The sequence below is a fragment of the Amblyomma maculatum genome, chromosome 1 (assembly GCF_055883805.1).
Source record: "Amblyomma maculatum isolate TAMU_Amacu chromosome 1, ASM5588380v1, whole genome shotgun sequence".
Taxonomy (NCBI): domain Eukaryota; kingdom Metazoa; phylum Arthropoda; class Arachnida; order Ixodida; family Ixodidae; genus Amblyomma; species Amblyomma maculatum.
Genome location: NC_139344.1, coordinates 166,429,575 through 166,444,717, shown reverse-complemented (window position 1 = coordinate 166,444,717; position 15,143 = coordinate 166,429,575). Strand labels below are relative to the sequence as shown.

Sequence of the window (15,143 nt, the reverse complement as noted above, 5' to 3'; positions counted from 1 at the left end):
TGCTATCATCCCTGCCCGCCAGGGGCGCTTTGAATACCTCATGGTTTGTCTGGCCTTGCCCGCCAGGGGCACTTTCAATACCTCACGGTTTGTCTGGGCCGTGCAAAAATGTTTGACATCAGCACCGTGCATTTTATGCTTCATCGGGAACTGCATTAGTATTTTTGTCTACGTAACAGCTTAACTTTGCGCCTCACTTGGCGGCGAGTTTGTGTGCCGACGAGTATAAACGCTCGTGCAACGCTTCGGGAAGTGCGGTGAAATTTTGTTTCGCTTTAGGCAACGCATGAGACAAAACACAATAGCATGCATGTGCTGTCTTTGATACAAATAGGTGCTCAATGGCATAGCAAGTGAGCTAATAATTCAAGACAAATTTCTTCAACACAAATGCATTTTCTTACATGGAGAACAAAAAGTTAAACATATAAAGGTAGAAATGAGTGGCAGAAAGGAAACAGTTATAAAAAATAACATCGAAATGTGCCATTTTATGCAAACTCAAGTTTCATAACTGGTAAAGCCCCCAGTAGGTTTATGACATAAACGAAGCGCCAAAAAAATAGATTCATACGAGAAGTTAACGTAGCTTTTGGAGGTTGTCCCACATCTTCTTGACAGCCTTCCACCCAAAAGTCATATGGACTATAGTTCTACGGCTGATGCGAGGTAGATTGCTTTCCAACGTTCACCAAACGACCTCACTTATGTTCATATCGGCGTCCTTTAGCGTCCACTCCAACAGCAGCACAGCCCATTCTTTCAGCAAAATTTTTATGACTAGCGCAATATGGAAGGGACGATCGTGTTACTGCTAGAGGAATATATCATCGTTAAAAGGGTCGTCCAGTCATATAGGATGAGATAGCGGCCGAGCGCCTCGCAGTAGCTGGCTTTGTTCATGATGTCACCTTGATAATCGATAAGGCTAGACGCTTTTTGCAAAACCCGTCCACACGCACATATTTATCGATGAACGTTGTGGAAATTCCCATTCGACGAAAAATGTCGCCCAGAGTTCCACTGGACATAAGACGCGAAATTGTTCTATGCGCTCATGGTGTATCGCAATGAGAAATATGCCGCAGGACTGGAAGGTTGATGACTGCAGTGAATCGGATAATGCAAGCTTACAGGGATGAAGGCGGCCGCCTTGGCGATGCTTTATGTCCAGGTCACAAGCGGTGCACTTCAGCTGAGGCTGACCAACTGATCGTCGCTACTGCCGTGCGGATCCTTTTCAGAGTGCAAAAGAAATTCTAGATGTCCTCGGCCTCAACATCAATCTGGGCCCCATTTAGAACCATCTCCAGGAAGCCGGATTGAGCAGATGTGTGGCGGCGCAGAAGCCGTACTTGACGGAAAGACAGAAGGCACAGCGCCTAGCGTTTGATCGCGCCCACGAGCAGTGGACTGTGGATGACTGGCGACAAGTCATACTTACAGATGAACTAACTTCCTCTTAAGATGAGACCAGCAGCGGCGTGTTTGGCGTCCATGTAATTGCAGATATGTCCGAATAAGATTGATTTGTATGAAGTAAACAGCACAGAGTTCTAAAGAACATTAAGGCATGGGTAAGTAGAAGTAGAGAAATGAAACTTTTTTTCGCTAGTCCTCTTGCAGCAATTACTTTATGTTCTATAGGCCAAAAAGTTTTTCTTTCTCTGTGGCCTGACAATCATGGTTTTGAGCTAAATGCGTTTTTTTAAGCACAAATTACGTAGGAGCTGATCAATGCATTATTATTTCACACATAGATACCTGCTCGACTGCGCGACGCAAATAATCAGCAGTGGTCGTTGTGCTGTGAACGTCTGGAGAGCTGTCAGTGCAGAAAGTCTCTGTCCTCTTATTAGACTGCCATCAAAGTTTAAAGGAGCCAGCTACTGCAATGTCCTTGACCACTATCTCGTCCTGTAAGATCTGGACAGGCCATTTATAGATGATATCCTCCTGCAGCAAGATTGTAGCCCCATCCACACTGAGCGAGTTGTGAAAGCCTTGCTTGAATAATAGGCTGTGCAGCTATTGGAGTGGACTCTAAAAGGTGACGATATGAACATCATTGAGAACATTTGGGGAACTTTGAAAAGTAATCTGTCTCGTATCAATCACAGCATGGGCCCAGGTGACCGGAGGCGAGAGCGACCCAGATACGTAGACTCTTTATACGAGTCCCTTTCTCGGCGTATGGCCGATGTCATTAACGTGAGCGGGAGCTTCACCTGTCAAACTTTGAGTTTGCATAAAAAGTGCCTTTAGAAGTTTTTTTTAATCGTCTCCACCCTGTTGCCCTATTCTCCTTGTATGTTTGCAAGATATAGCCGATCGCAGACGACTAAATGAGAGACAACTTCGTTTTCTGTTTGTCTTTTTTTTCTCCAATGTAGGACAGCAAAGTTGTGCTGAGGAAAGTGATCCTTAATTAACTCACTTGCTATACTATTGAGCCCCTATCTTTAAATGAAGACAACGAAGGCAACACCGGCATGCTATTTTTTGTTTCATGCGCTGCCTTGAGCCAAGAAAAAGTTGACCACACTTGCCAAAGCGATGGATGAGTGTTTGTATTCTATAGCTCGTGCACAAACTCTCAGAACACATCATGAGCTAGTTGGTTGTTCATCACAATAAAAACAGCGCAAACTCCACTACGGACGCAGAAAGGGAAGACTATCAGACGACGATGATCCATTGTTAGATCAGCGCCTGTGTCTCGTCTTCCCTTTTTGCGTTCTTCGTGAATTTTGCTTGGTTTTTATTGTCACAAACTCGTGAAGCGAAGAGCGAACCACGGCGGTCACGCAGGCTAAAAATGGTGGCATTCCCGAAAAAAACAAAGAGCTCGAGCTGTCGAACACCAACTTTCTGCACGGCGCAGACAAACAACAAACCATTGCATGATGTATTGAATGTAGCCCTGGCGAGCACTGATGGTAGCAGCACAGCTTCGCTCGTGGCGGCGATAACGCGAGCATCGTTATCGAGATGGGTCAGCCGGGTACCCTCGCTCTTTGCCGCGCATCTGCTGATAGAGCACATTGGCATGCAGTTTTCTCCAGTTCAGCCACAGCTTGCGTGTTCCTTATTACTTTTGGGGCACCTGTACAGAGTCTAGACGCCTGTTGTAGGGTCACCTTATAAAAAATGAAAACCGAAGGCCTTGTTGTAAATGAAAAAAATCTGAGAATGTTACGACCTCATCCATTCGTTTTGGAATGGAAAGCACAATCATTTTTCATCATGTTTTGCAAGTTGCTCAGGCTTGGTACAAGATAAAAATGATAAAAATTTTATAATTAAAAAAGATTTTTGAGATATTAGTTTGAAATTTTTATGGCAGTATCATAAAAACAGTAGTAACTCCACCAATTTTCATCAAAATCCATGAAAAAATGGCAAAGTTGATCCCGAATGTCACGTCCCCCCTTAAAGAAAAAAAATAATGTGATCCACATAGCTGGTGATGAGTCTTCCTCTTAATGGGTAGTTCAACCACACTTGAAAGTGTGAAAAGAAATCAGATTTAACTTGATTAGTATGCAACTCTTTCAGTGCACCAACTGCAAAGAAGAGCAGTTTGCTCAACAAGTCCTGAAAATATTGCAATAATATGTAGAACCATAGCACCAAATCTCACAACATGGACTCTACTGTGGAGACTACAGGTAGTGATTGCGCATGCATATCCACTAGGCCCAACAATGCTACCTGTTCTCTCAAAGGCATATAGGGAAGAAAAGACTGCTCAATTTATGCACATACACCAAACTCAATATATGCAAGCAAAATGCTATTGGAATTGGAACTAATTACAACAGCAAAAGGATGCGGACTTCAAAAACACAGCAGCTTCTACAAGCCTTTTTAATGCACATGCCACCATGTCCTTCTGTTCAAGAACCCACTACAATATAAAAAGTGAGAACCAATGTCTTTATGAGATATTCAAGAGATAATTTGCTGGTGTGCAACCTAAGTAGCGCACAAACAAACCTGACACAAAAAGCCAGAATGTAACATGCTCGCAGCTCGTCTTTCCTGTCAGAAAAATTACCCTTTCATTACAGCCATGAAATAAATATCCTTATCCTTGCTCTCAGAAATTCTCAAACTCTGCAACAAACATGTATGCATATTAATTAGTATTTCTGCCAAAATGATACTAGTACCGGCAAATGCCAATATGCAAACTTATTCCGGCAGAGACCCCAGCACTTATGAAAGCAGTGCACTTTCATCCTCGCCTGACACTGCAGCAAGTAGTACACACCAGACTCTACATTGGCCATGCTAGTTTGAAAATAGGCCCTTTGAATAGTCTATGCAACAGTTAGAGAGTTTCTTATGCATGGCAACACCAACAGGTGCAAGTAAGCTTTTCACATAGGCAGCCTTGCCATCTGTTGAAACCAACGGCAGTAAATGCTTTGCAGTGGCACTCCAAATTCCATGTTTAAAACAAGAGTTATTGTTAAAGGTAACATTTTACAAGTTACAGAATGTACATGGCTTCATCTGCAACTCTTCTCTAAGAATGGCTGCAAGGTGCAACAGACAAATGTGCACTACGTTACACACGCATTGAATATGCAAACATCTTTTCCGACACAGCAAGAGAATTGCATTTTAACACTACAAATGCATTATTCTCATTTTGTGCAAGTCTACGATGTTCTGACTAGAATAACCCAAGCCAAACTATTTCACCTCCTTACAATTTAAGTATTGCCACCAGGGAGCCCCTCCAAGAGGTGAAAAACATGTAATGCAACCAAAGATCACCTGTCTAAACTCCTTTAAAGCAGGGTTGCAGTTCCCAGCTGTGTAAAAACATGTAAGACTCAACACAGATTGAAAAAAAAAAAAAAAAGGACCTTTAATTGACCAGCTTTCCGAGACATACCGCGCCGCAATTAAGAACTGCTTTGAAGGCATAATTTATTTGGTTATGGACCATGCAACAAAGAGAGTAGTAGATTTGTTTTTCTAAGTCTTTACACAAAGCAGTAAAATGTTCTAGTGACATCATACCCAAAAGAAAAAAAAAGGCCGACAATTGTTCTTGACACATTCTTAATATGTATATATACCTATCTTTATGTACACACAATTCCTAGTGTACATCACTGAAGCAATGCACGGATGGCAATTCGTTAAAAAGTCGAGCATTGCTGCAACACCGTAATTTTTTAAGGACCCCCACCACAAGAAAGACGTGAAGAACAAAAAGGGATGAGAATCGCAAACAAACATGCCACAGCTGCACCCACTAACTTTTCACTCGTAAACAAGGGCTTGAAAAAGCAGTCGACCACATGCTCAGTGCCACACCTGTTTATAAGTTCGCACAAAAAGAAAAAAAAGGAAAAGGAACATCCTCAAGCTTAAGCCTGAGGAACAATGCACAAGTTGTTCAAGAGTCATCAAATAAGCAATCAAATGAAGCACCAAAGCACATTTTAACAGCCTTGCAAAAAAAATTCCCTTAGCTGGCAAACGACCAGGATGAAATCGTTCGGAATCGCAAATTTCAAGCAGCAGAGGAAGTTGCACTCATGTCTGTCATGTACCTAACGAATGCCAAAGTTTATTCATATGCAACTGCAACAGATGCGCCAACAAATTATGGCTACTACACCTGGGCTGCGATTTCCTTATATATCCTACAGGCATGAGAGTCGATTCTGTCAGGTACACAGCACGAAGACAGGAGGCCATAAAAGAGAAAAGAAGAAGCCTTCCCAAAGGATGGCTTTTTCTTTTGGCTTCTAGGATGATTCAACACCATAAAAAAAAAAAAAAAATCTTAAAATCAAGCTGTAAGCAACATATTCAGAAAAAGAAAAAATGCAAAACCTTTAAAATTATGCCTAAGTAAACAACGGTGCTACTATTTCAAAAGCACCCCACAGATAAACTTGGTAGACATTTTCACATCAAAAAAAAAAAAAAAAAGAGAGAGAGAGAGAGAGTGGAGGAGCAGAAAAAAATTAGTCCGAGGCTCCTCCTACTCTTTCTCTTTCATCATGAGATGATTTTCTTTTCCGTGGTGGTACACTGCTGGCATTAGTGTTTTTCATTGCACACACACACGCACGCATCACGCACACATCACGCACACAGGCGTCTCGACGAAGACTGTGAAAGCAGGCTCGCCCTGTGTCCACCAAGTTTTCGCAGCAAGCATTAACAGCTGCACAAGTGTGGACTGGAAAGGAAGAGGGAGGAAAGAGCCAAAAAAAGAAAACACACAGGGAGAATAGAAAAAGGGAGGGGGGAGGGGGGGGGGGCTATGAGCAGTCTTATTCCTATTTGCTTAGCTGCTGCTTCAAGTGTTGAAGGAATTCGTAGTAGGAAAGTGCTGAGTCTGTTCTGTCATCAACCATGTGCTGCACAAACAGATGCCGGTCCTTGCTGTCCTCCCTGTCAAGGAATGAGAAGCCAACAGTTGTAGCATGTCAGTTCATACCACAGAGGGAGGCCAAAGCTAGCATTCAAAGTTAAAAGAAAAGTGCCAATTACATTTGCCAACCCTGCTTTCTGGTTCACACACAGTGCATCAAAAGTGACACAGCTCAATTATGTCACCAAGTTGCACACTACTCAAAGCACGCACGCACACACACGCACACGCACACACACACACACACACACACACACACACACACACACACACACACACACACAAAAGAAAAAGAATGGAAAGCAGATTTCAGTTCCCCAAGCAATTATAAGACTCATGGTGACTATGCAGTAAAGGGCCCCTGGCCGACTTTGATGACAAAGTTCTTTGCACCACACAAAACAAAGCATGCATCTTTTTTTTTAAAGCCAAGAAGATACATAAATGCAAATCCGACAGAGTAAGAATGCAGGGTAAATGCAACGTGACTCAGTCTGTTTGCACTCTTATTGGGTGCCATCTAACTAGTGCAAATCCTTGTGGCTCAATAAAAAATATTATGAATGGCTAACCTGATAGCTGTTGCTAATGCATTTCACCTATTTAATGCACACATATGTACAAAAAGGAACCAATAGATGCCATTAAAAGGAATGCTGCAATACCAGTGAAACTGGTTACCTTTAGCAGATCACGAAATTCTCACTGCAGCAAGCACCATAACCATTGCCCTCAGCACGTACCTGATCACCCTAAGTGGGCTGTAGAATGGCCGTCTTGACTGCGTCCAGGAGAGAAAGTTCCGAACCCTTTCAGATTCCTCCGTTGCTAGTTGCGGCAGCTCAGTCTGCAAAAAATAAGGTTCATGAGCACCTTTGATCACACAAATGTACATCCAAATGACCTCGTGCCACTTTTGATGCGTGCCTCTTCAACCTATTGCTATTCCAAATATAATACTTAGATTCCAGAAAGCTTATTCACTTGACATCATTGCAGCTTTACTGCCAATCATGGCACGCAACACACACAATATTAGAGAGAGAGAGCGCAGTGTGCAGAGACTCCGGGTTGATGAAGGATTGAATCTTCGAAGTTGGTAAAACATATAAAAGCAGGTTTAATGGCATTTTGAGAAAACTTATTTGCATGAAAAAAAGGGTATATCAGCAAAATGGCAAGCGTTAAGAGTTCATAGCGAGAAGCGTCTGGATGAGCCGTTTACCCAGGGCTCAGAGCGTCGTTTCGTGCTCTGCAACGTCCTTAAAACCCCCTATGTCCAGCCCCTCTCTGAAGATGCTGACCAACCAGTTCCAGGGCACGCCCCTCAGATATCGGCATCCAATCGAACACATCACTGTACTGATGGTGTGATGCACTGACTGGTCCGGTATTGTTTCGTCGGGCGTGGTCACTTGTTGGTGGGTAGAGCTTGGGAACGGCGAGGAGGTACATTTCTATTCTTCTGCAAAAATCCGATATGGTGGTTCCGGCAAGTGGATTTCCTTCTCAGAAACCCAAGTGTACGTGCGCGCCACGAATACTGCTCCCAGCATTGTCCCTTTCCGGCAATTGCAACTCTTTCCTGCATTACCGGGAAATCCTCTAATGGCCGCATTCGTCATGCTCCTTTTTTCTCCTGTAAGTCAGCGGACGTGTCATTCCGATCGTCTCCTTTGGACAATAGGCATTCCTCACTTGACAATAGCGCCTCTCGAAGGGAAGGGTGAACAGTTGAACAAAAGCACTTCCGGCTATTTCCCACAGGGCGACATTTCTTTGTATTTTTCTTGAGGTTCCCTTGACAGGGCCAATTTGGCAGTTGCAGGGTCTCGACAAAGCAAAGCAGGCTCACACAAAAAGATTCATGGAAACAGGCTCACTTAGAGCCCTTGCACCAACAGCACATATCAATACCATGCCCACAGGCGAACAATAGGGCGCGCAAGCGCGGACCATGCACGGTCACAACAGCCTCCTCCCCCGCCAGAAGAGTCACGGAGGGCAGCAGTCGCAGCTGCTGCATGAAGAGACAACTTAATGGCCTGCACATGAATGCTTGAAGCTCGCTGTCGCTTGTCGAGTTGTCTTGAGCGCGTCCACTGCATTTGTTGATGCCGGTATCGGTATCGGTAAAACCAGAACTCTGGCTACGTGGCTGGACAGGTTTGCAAAGCGTTTCAGGTGTCCTACGAGCAGCTGGGAGGAGTCAAATTACTTGAATCTCCCAGCAGCAGGCAGACCGGCGCTGACGTGTCGCCAGTAGCTAAGTTCTAGCTACTAATCTATGAGAGTGCGGCAAGCCATCAGGAAGAATTATTTTTTGCAGTTTTTAGTTTAGAACAGCAACGTTATGGTGGCTGTCGTCATACAGGGTTGCCACACTTGCCGCCCACTAAATCTGATAGTTAATAGTGGTCTATATCTATAGCTACCGCAAGCCTGAACACACTATGAACAGTTAACGAATTTTTCAATGTTAAATGCTTGTTTATTACAGTAAATTTGACCACTGCTGATTTCTAAACTCAGATAATTCGAACCACGAGCACAGCCTCAGCCAACGCACACGTAAGTCTTGTGTGTCAGCCGCTCGTTAATTTGAACAATGGACAGCCTCACTCCGGTTAATTCGAACAGGGGATCGCGTCAAGGTATGACCCGCGCAGCCAGTGATCACCGGAATAAATAAACCTTCCAAACCTCCACTGCATGGAATAGCGCTGCCACATACTTCGTGCGTGCTACGACAGCCTCAAAGATGATTGCAAGCTCCCCGTTTCTCAAATATAGTTAAGCCACATAGTTTTGGTTTCGCTTTCTTTAACTTCATGTTAACCCGCAGATGTTTGCAAGTTGCTAACACATGGTCTGCAGATGCGTAGTACACGCCAAAAGCAATAGACAATGGCGCGTGGCCTGTACACTGACAACACTGTGAGAGAGATGTGGCATAAAAGTCGCAAGTAAATCCCATCAGCCATAAACAGATCTGTGTGAATGCATTGCCCATGCTCCTGCCTACAGATATTGTTTGTTCTGGATTATATGAATACCAACTATACGACATTTGTATTTATTGTAATTATACTTGGCTTACAATTAAACAACAGTGAGACAGCTAAGTAGGTTTTGGAGCAGAGCTTGGAGAAGAAAAATATACGCTTTAGAGCATCTATGAAGAGCAGAAAATGTTTATTGTGGAGAAGCTCTCGAGTAGGAATATCACTGTTTGGAGCAACAATACGAGTGTTTTTGGGAGCAATTACCATCCAGTAAATATATGTAAATCTTGGTTAGCGTGCATTCGCATGTCTTGAAATGTCATTTAGGTCGTGATTACCATGCCATATAACTTCAGTATGCAGCGTGTTTGTGAGTAATTATCTCAAATGGTTTTTGGACATTGTGAACTTATAGGTCACTATTTTTAAGACGAAGTGGGAGGGAAGGGGGTCGCATTTGAATCATGTACAGTAAAAGCTCGTTCATTCGAACTGATGCCCAGGTCTCTGCAAAACTATCAATGTATATCAATGGGCTAACACTCCTGATAATTCGAACATGCCGGTATCTACATCGGTGAATTCGAACTAGGAGCCGGTGGCTGGCATTGCTTCTCGTAAATAGAAGTCGCCACGTAACGAATACAATGCATTGAATTTCTTTTTAATATGCACAATGATTAGAAAGAATAAGCCAGCGCGTATTTTGGTACACACGAGGCGAGACGAATTTCATTGCTGGAGCCTCCAGTGCATGCCATAGCAGGCTTTCGCTGACGCGTGGGCACCGCTGTTGGGACGTTGCTCCAGCGCAAGCCGTTGCAGGTTTTCGTCGCGCTGCAGCGGCAGCGATCTGTGGAACCAGCTCCACGGACCACGAGTAATCTTCTGCACTTGTTGCCGCATATTGCGTGAGCTTGCTCATTGGTTTGGTGTCTCGCCGGTGAAGTCTCACCAACTGCGCGAGTCATGGCGAGTCGTGGAAAGAACTCGGCAAAGGATTTAAAAACAAAAGTGGAAGTATTGCAGGCGGTTGAACGCGACAATAAGCAATTGCCGAGAGGTATGCCATCAAAAAAGCACGCCTACCTACATCAACAAAGACTCTACCATCGACGCCTACCAAAAGATGATTGAGCCTTTTCGGAAAAGACTATGGACGTCGGCTTACCACGAGATGGAGACTGCTGTCATTACATGGATAAAGAATGTTCACAGCAGGAATATTCCATTAAGTGGACCCATCATTGCTGCAAAGGCAGCGGACTTCGCCGAACAAATGGGCATCAGCGACTTCAGCACATCTGAAGTCTGGTTATCTCGTTTCAAGGCTTGCCACGGGCTGACGTTTAGAAACGTCTGTGGAGAGGCAACTGCAGTCAACAAAGAAACCTGCGAAAATTGGGTCGCAAGTGAACTAAAGGAGCACCTTGCTGATGAAACCACCCGTTATTTTAAGTTGCTCCCAAACAAGACTGAGTTAAATAGGTGAAACGTGCTCAGGCGGGAAGCGAAGCAAAAAAAGGGTTATCGTGCTAGTGTGCACAAACGTGACGGGCACGGAACGGTGCCGCTTGCTAGTGATAGGCAAAGCAGCGAAGCCTCGTTGCTTTAAGGGGGACGCGACCTTTGAAAACCGAAAAATCGCAAAACAGTCGATTTTTGGAAGATTATATATTCCGGTAGTATGTCTTATAAACTACCATTTCTGTAATTATCAATGCTCAACTCGCCGTAGAGATACTCGAAATTAATTATTTAACAAGCGGCGGCAGCCGCGGAGCAGCGAGCAAGCGCCGAAAATTACCAAACTTCGAGCGCGCGCCATTCCTCTCCCGCCGAACTGAGCGCCGCCATCTTGGTCTTGTTTTGCTTGTGAATTCTTGCGCTTTTTTCTGCCACCCTCGGCGACGGCGGCGCGGCCGAGGCGTGGCTTGCTACCAATTGAGAGTCTCATGGCGGCTTTCGTTTCCCGTGCTCGAATTCAAGGCTGCGATTGGGCAAAGCGCGCACTCCGCAAGAACGTGGGGGATCGGGCGACTACTATTGGCTGCTGCGGTCGCTGACGCGTTGGTCTCCGCCTCCCCGCGTCGTCTGCTACGGCTCTTTGCTTGCTGTCGTTGTTGGCTGTCTTTGTACTGCGTACGTTCTGTTTGCCTTTCGCCATTTTTGCGATCGCCGGATTTACGATCTCTCGTCGTGCCCTCTGAACGATTTCGTGCAACGTGTTAAACGTTGCGTGGTCGCTCACGATGCCTCGAGGTGCGACACGCATTCAGTGCAGACTTGGCTAGATTTTTTTTTTTTTTTCCCGGCGCTTATGCCACGGAAGATAACCCGGGAAGTCACTTGTCGCGTTTGGGCCGCTCCTCGTTCCTCCGGCGAGATGTTGCGATAGATAAACCGGGAAACCGCTTGCTGCGTCTGCGCCGCCCATCATGCTAGGGCGAAATGCCGCGGGGGAATCGGGAATGCCGATTGTCGCAGCTTGCAGAGCACAGGATCGACAGATCTCAGCATGTGGAAAGTGGTCTGCGGCACCAAGGCATTCGCTGTAGCCGATCGGCTAGTCGCACAGATGTTCGCTGTAGCCGAGATCGACGGAGCGCCATAGCCCTAATGTATATTTTGACGGTCGCACCGGACTTGTTCGTGATAATTGCGAGTGTTCGTCTTAAGTGGGGCCATTATAAGTGGGCTCGACTGTACCTGAATAAATTTTTGAGGGCAAGGCAAGCCCATGTATTCAAAATATTATGTCTGGAATTTGTCATAATTAATTTGGTTAATCAACATAGGTCTAATTGATAACAAAAAATCCAATTCTATGCTATTTTTCAGCAAGAAAATTTAGAAAAAGGGCTTAGTCTTGCCCTGAGGGACCTATCTAGGAATCAGCATGACAAACTGCACAATGCCAGTGCCTTTCACAATTTCTCCAGGCTTGATATAAAGGACCTATTCGAACCAGTTTGATATGCTTCTGTAACTTGAGAACTAGCGTGCACAATTCTACGAAACTTGGTGGTTTTTCATTTGTTAATGTCATGAGCCTGTCTTGAAAATTTCATCATGATAACTTGAGAAACAAAAAAGTTATTGTTCTCTCAACCTTTGAGAGCCGTTTTCTCAGAATCAATTTTTTGCACGGTGTGGCTGCTAGGGAAAGTCATAGCTCAAGAACCGCTTATTGGATTTTCATGAGGATTTTTTTGTTATATACCTAAGTAAAATTCTGAGGGCAAGACAATTCGTTTTTTTCAAAATATTTCATGTGTAATTAGGGGCAGTCAATTAAAATATTGTTAAGTCAGGTGTAAATTTGAACACTAAATTTGGGGCTGTACTAAAATTTTTCAGAGAGGAAATTTGGAAAAAGGGAATTGTCTTGCCCTGGGGAAACTATCCAGGAATGACCATAATAAATTTCACACTGCTAGCACATTTTGCAAATTCTCCAGGCCCGCCCCTAGGGACATGTAAACAATCTTGATATACTCCTCTAACTTGAGAACCGATGAGCCCAGCTCCATGAAACTTGGTAGTTCTTCAAATGTGTGTACTATGATCATACCCTGAAAATTTCATTCAAATACCTCAAGAAATAAAAAAGTTGGTGTTCAAGGGTAGCCCCCCCTTAAAGGCCTGATGACTCTTCCTGTTGAGTACACTTCGAACAAAAAGTCGTAGATGATGCGAGCAATCTTCACGAACTGGTTGCGTCACGCACACTAGACAGAAAGTTCCGCAGCACAGAATAGGAATATTCTTTTGCCCATAGACAAATATTCTGCACATTGTGACGTCAACGGACTGAAGGCATCTGCCTGGCATTTTTGCCAAAAAATACTACCACTTTACTGCAGCCTATGAACCTCGGGATTATTAAAAATCTCAAGACACTGTACAGGCGCCACCTCCTAGAACGTATTCTTGTGTGTATGGAAAGCGGCAAGCCGTACGATGTCAACCTGCTCGGAGCTAGCCACATGCTGGCAACATCGTGGAACAAAATCAAGGTAGACACCATCGCAAACTGTTTCCTCAAATGTGGCTTGAGTAAAACCACAGCAGACATTATTGTGCAAGTGGTTCAAGGTGTGACTCATCGTGCTGGACAGTGCCTATGCAGTTTTATCGGAGGGTGTTGACTTCGAGAGCTTTGCGGACATAGGCAATGGCATGGAGACAACAGGGCCTTTAAGTGATGCCAAAATTATCGAGGCTGCGTGCAGTCAGCAACACGACTCACGCGCAGCAAGCACGCCTGACAGCGACGACGAGTCCGACAAAGAGGACAATCCATTGCCACCCCCGAGTGCATGTGAAGCAGCATCGGCACTCGATCTGGCTACGCCCTATTACTCTGCCGATGAAAATTTGAATGCTGCGCTGGAGATGTTGGGCAAGTTGCAGACAATGCTTCTTGAGCCGCGGCAAAGAAAGCGCAAACAAATGCAAATCACCGATTCTTTTTTCATTTTGATATGCTTCGATCGACACTCTATTGTTAATAAACATGTTTTTGAAACATAAATAGTGTCCTATTTCACCTATAAGCTTGACGCTCACGCCGGTACATTTCATATTAGTTCCAGGTGCATAAATTTACTGGCTATCTTTATTTCCTTTGGTGATTGGACTCACGATTTTGATACCCGCAATCGCCCACCGCAAAGTGTAGTAGTACGTATTCCGCGATAACAATCCCAGATATTAGCTATTTTGGCTTCAGCCCGAGCAGCCTGGTGCGATGGCCCCTTTCTTTCTTTTTTGTTTTTTTATTTTGCCACCCACTCATTAATTCAAACTCCGCTTAATTTGAAAAATTTTCCAGTCCCCCTCGAGTTTGAATAAACAAGCTTTTGCTGTACAGTGAAATCTCGTTACTACGATCACCACATTAACAAATTTTTTAGCAATCCCCAGCAGATTTCCTATGTTTTTCAACGCTATTTCAGAATTACAAATTTCAATATAGCGTATATTTCAGAATAACGAATTTATTTTATTTCTTCTTCTATAATCTAGGAACATCAGTATTACGAATTCGGCTAAAATTAACAGTGCCGCAGCTTGCAACTTTCGCGTGAAACAGAAACCACCGTTTCTGTGTGTATGGTCCGTAGGCTGTAGCTGTCATCATCAGAACATCTAGTACCAGCTTCTAGTGCCACCACGAAGCTATGGTTTATTAAGCAGTAGTCAGCAGGCCTAGCAGCCTAGCCGCATGTCTTTTTTCTTTTTGTGTTGTGTGTCGTACGCAGGCCGGTCGTTTTCTTTTTTTCCCCACGAATTATCTTATTGTGAAGTTTGCGCGAGATTGGTAGATATGGAACGCAGCTGCTTTCACTGCAAAAAACTGAAGCAGGGAAAAAGCGATTCAGCCTCTACAGAAAGCTAGCATTGCCCCATCGACCACTGCAATCATTTTGAAAGACCGAGACAGACAAGATTTTCAAATTTCAGGGAACATTAAAGATGAGGTCATAATGAACTGTGAAGTTTTCTTTTTGTTCTTTTTTTTTGCACATGGACGAAGTCCGTACTTTCATCGCTCGGTGAAATCACGCACGCGATGAGGTGCTCCGCAAAGTGGAAGGTGTATGTGTTGTAGTGGTGTAATTGCGCGGTCGTGTTTGCTGCATGCAGCAGAAAAAATTCAAATAAATCAGCTTTGGAGTTAGTGCAACATTTTCATTTGAGGTTTTGCTTGTCCACACACGTGC

The 15,143-nt window shown here is 44.2% G+C and overlaps 1 protein-coding gene across 2 annotated transcripts in view; it reads right to left on the bottom strand.

Annotated features, from left to right (window-relative positions):
• Positions 1 to 3,902: 3,902 nt before the first annotated feature.
• Sec24AB (Protein transport protein Sec24AB) overlaps positions 3,903 to 15,143 on the bottom strand; it is a 131,888-nt gene continuing 120,647 nt past the window's right edge. For both annotated transcript variants that reach the window (XM_084589520.1, XM_084589521.1), the window contains 2 exons: positions 7,153 to 7,256; positions 3,903 to 6,429 (listed from right to left, as the gene is read on the bottom strand). In XM_084589520.1, coding sequence (XP_084445646.1) covers positions 6,315 to 6,429; positions 7,153 to 7,256 — 219 coding nt within the window. In that variant the 3' untranslated portion in view covers positions 3,903 to 6,314. The remainder of the gene's footprint in view (positions 6,430 to 7,152; positions 7,257 to 15,143) is intronic.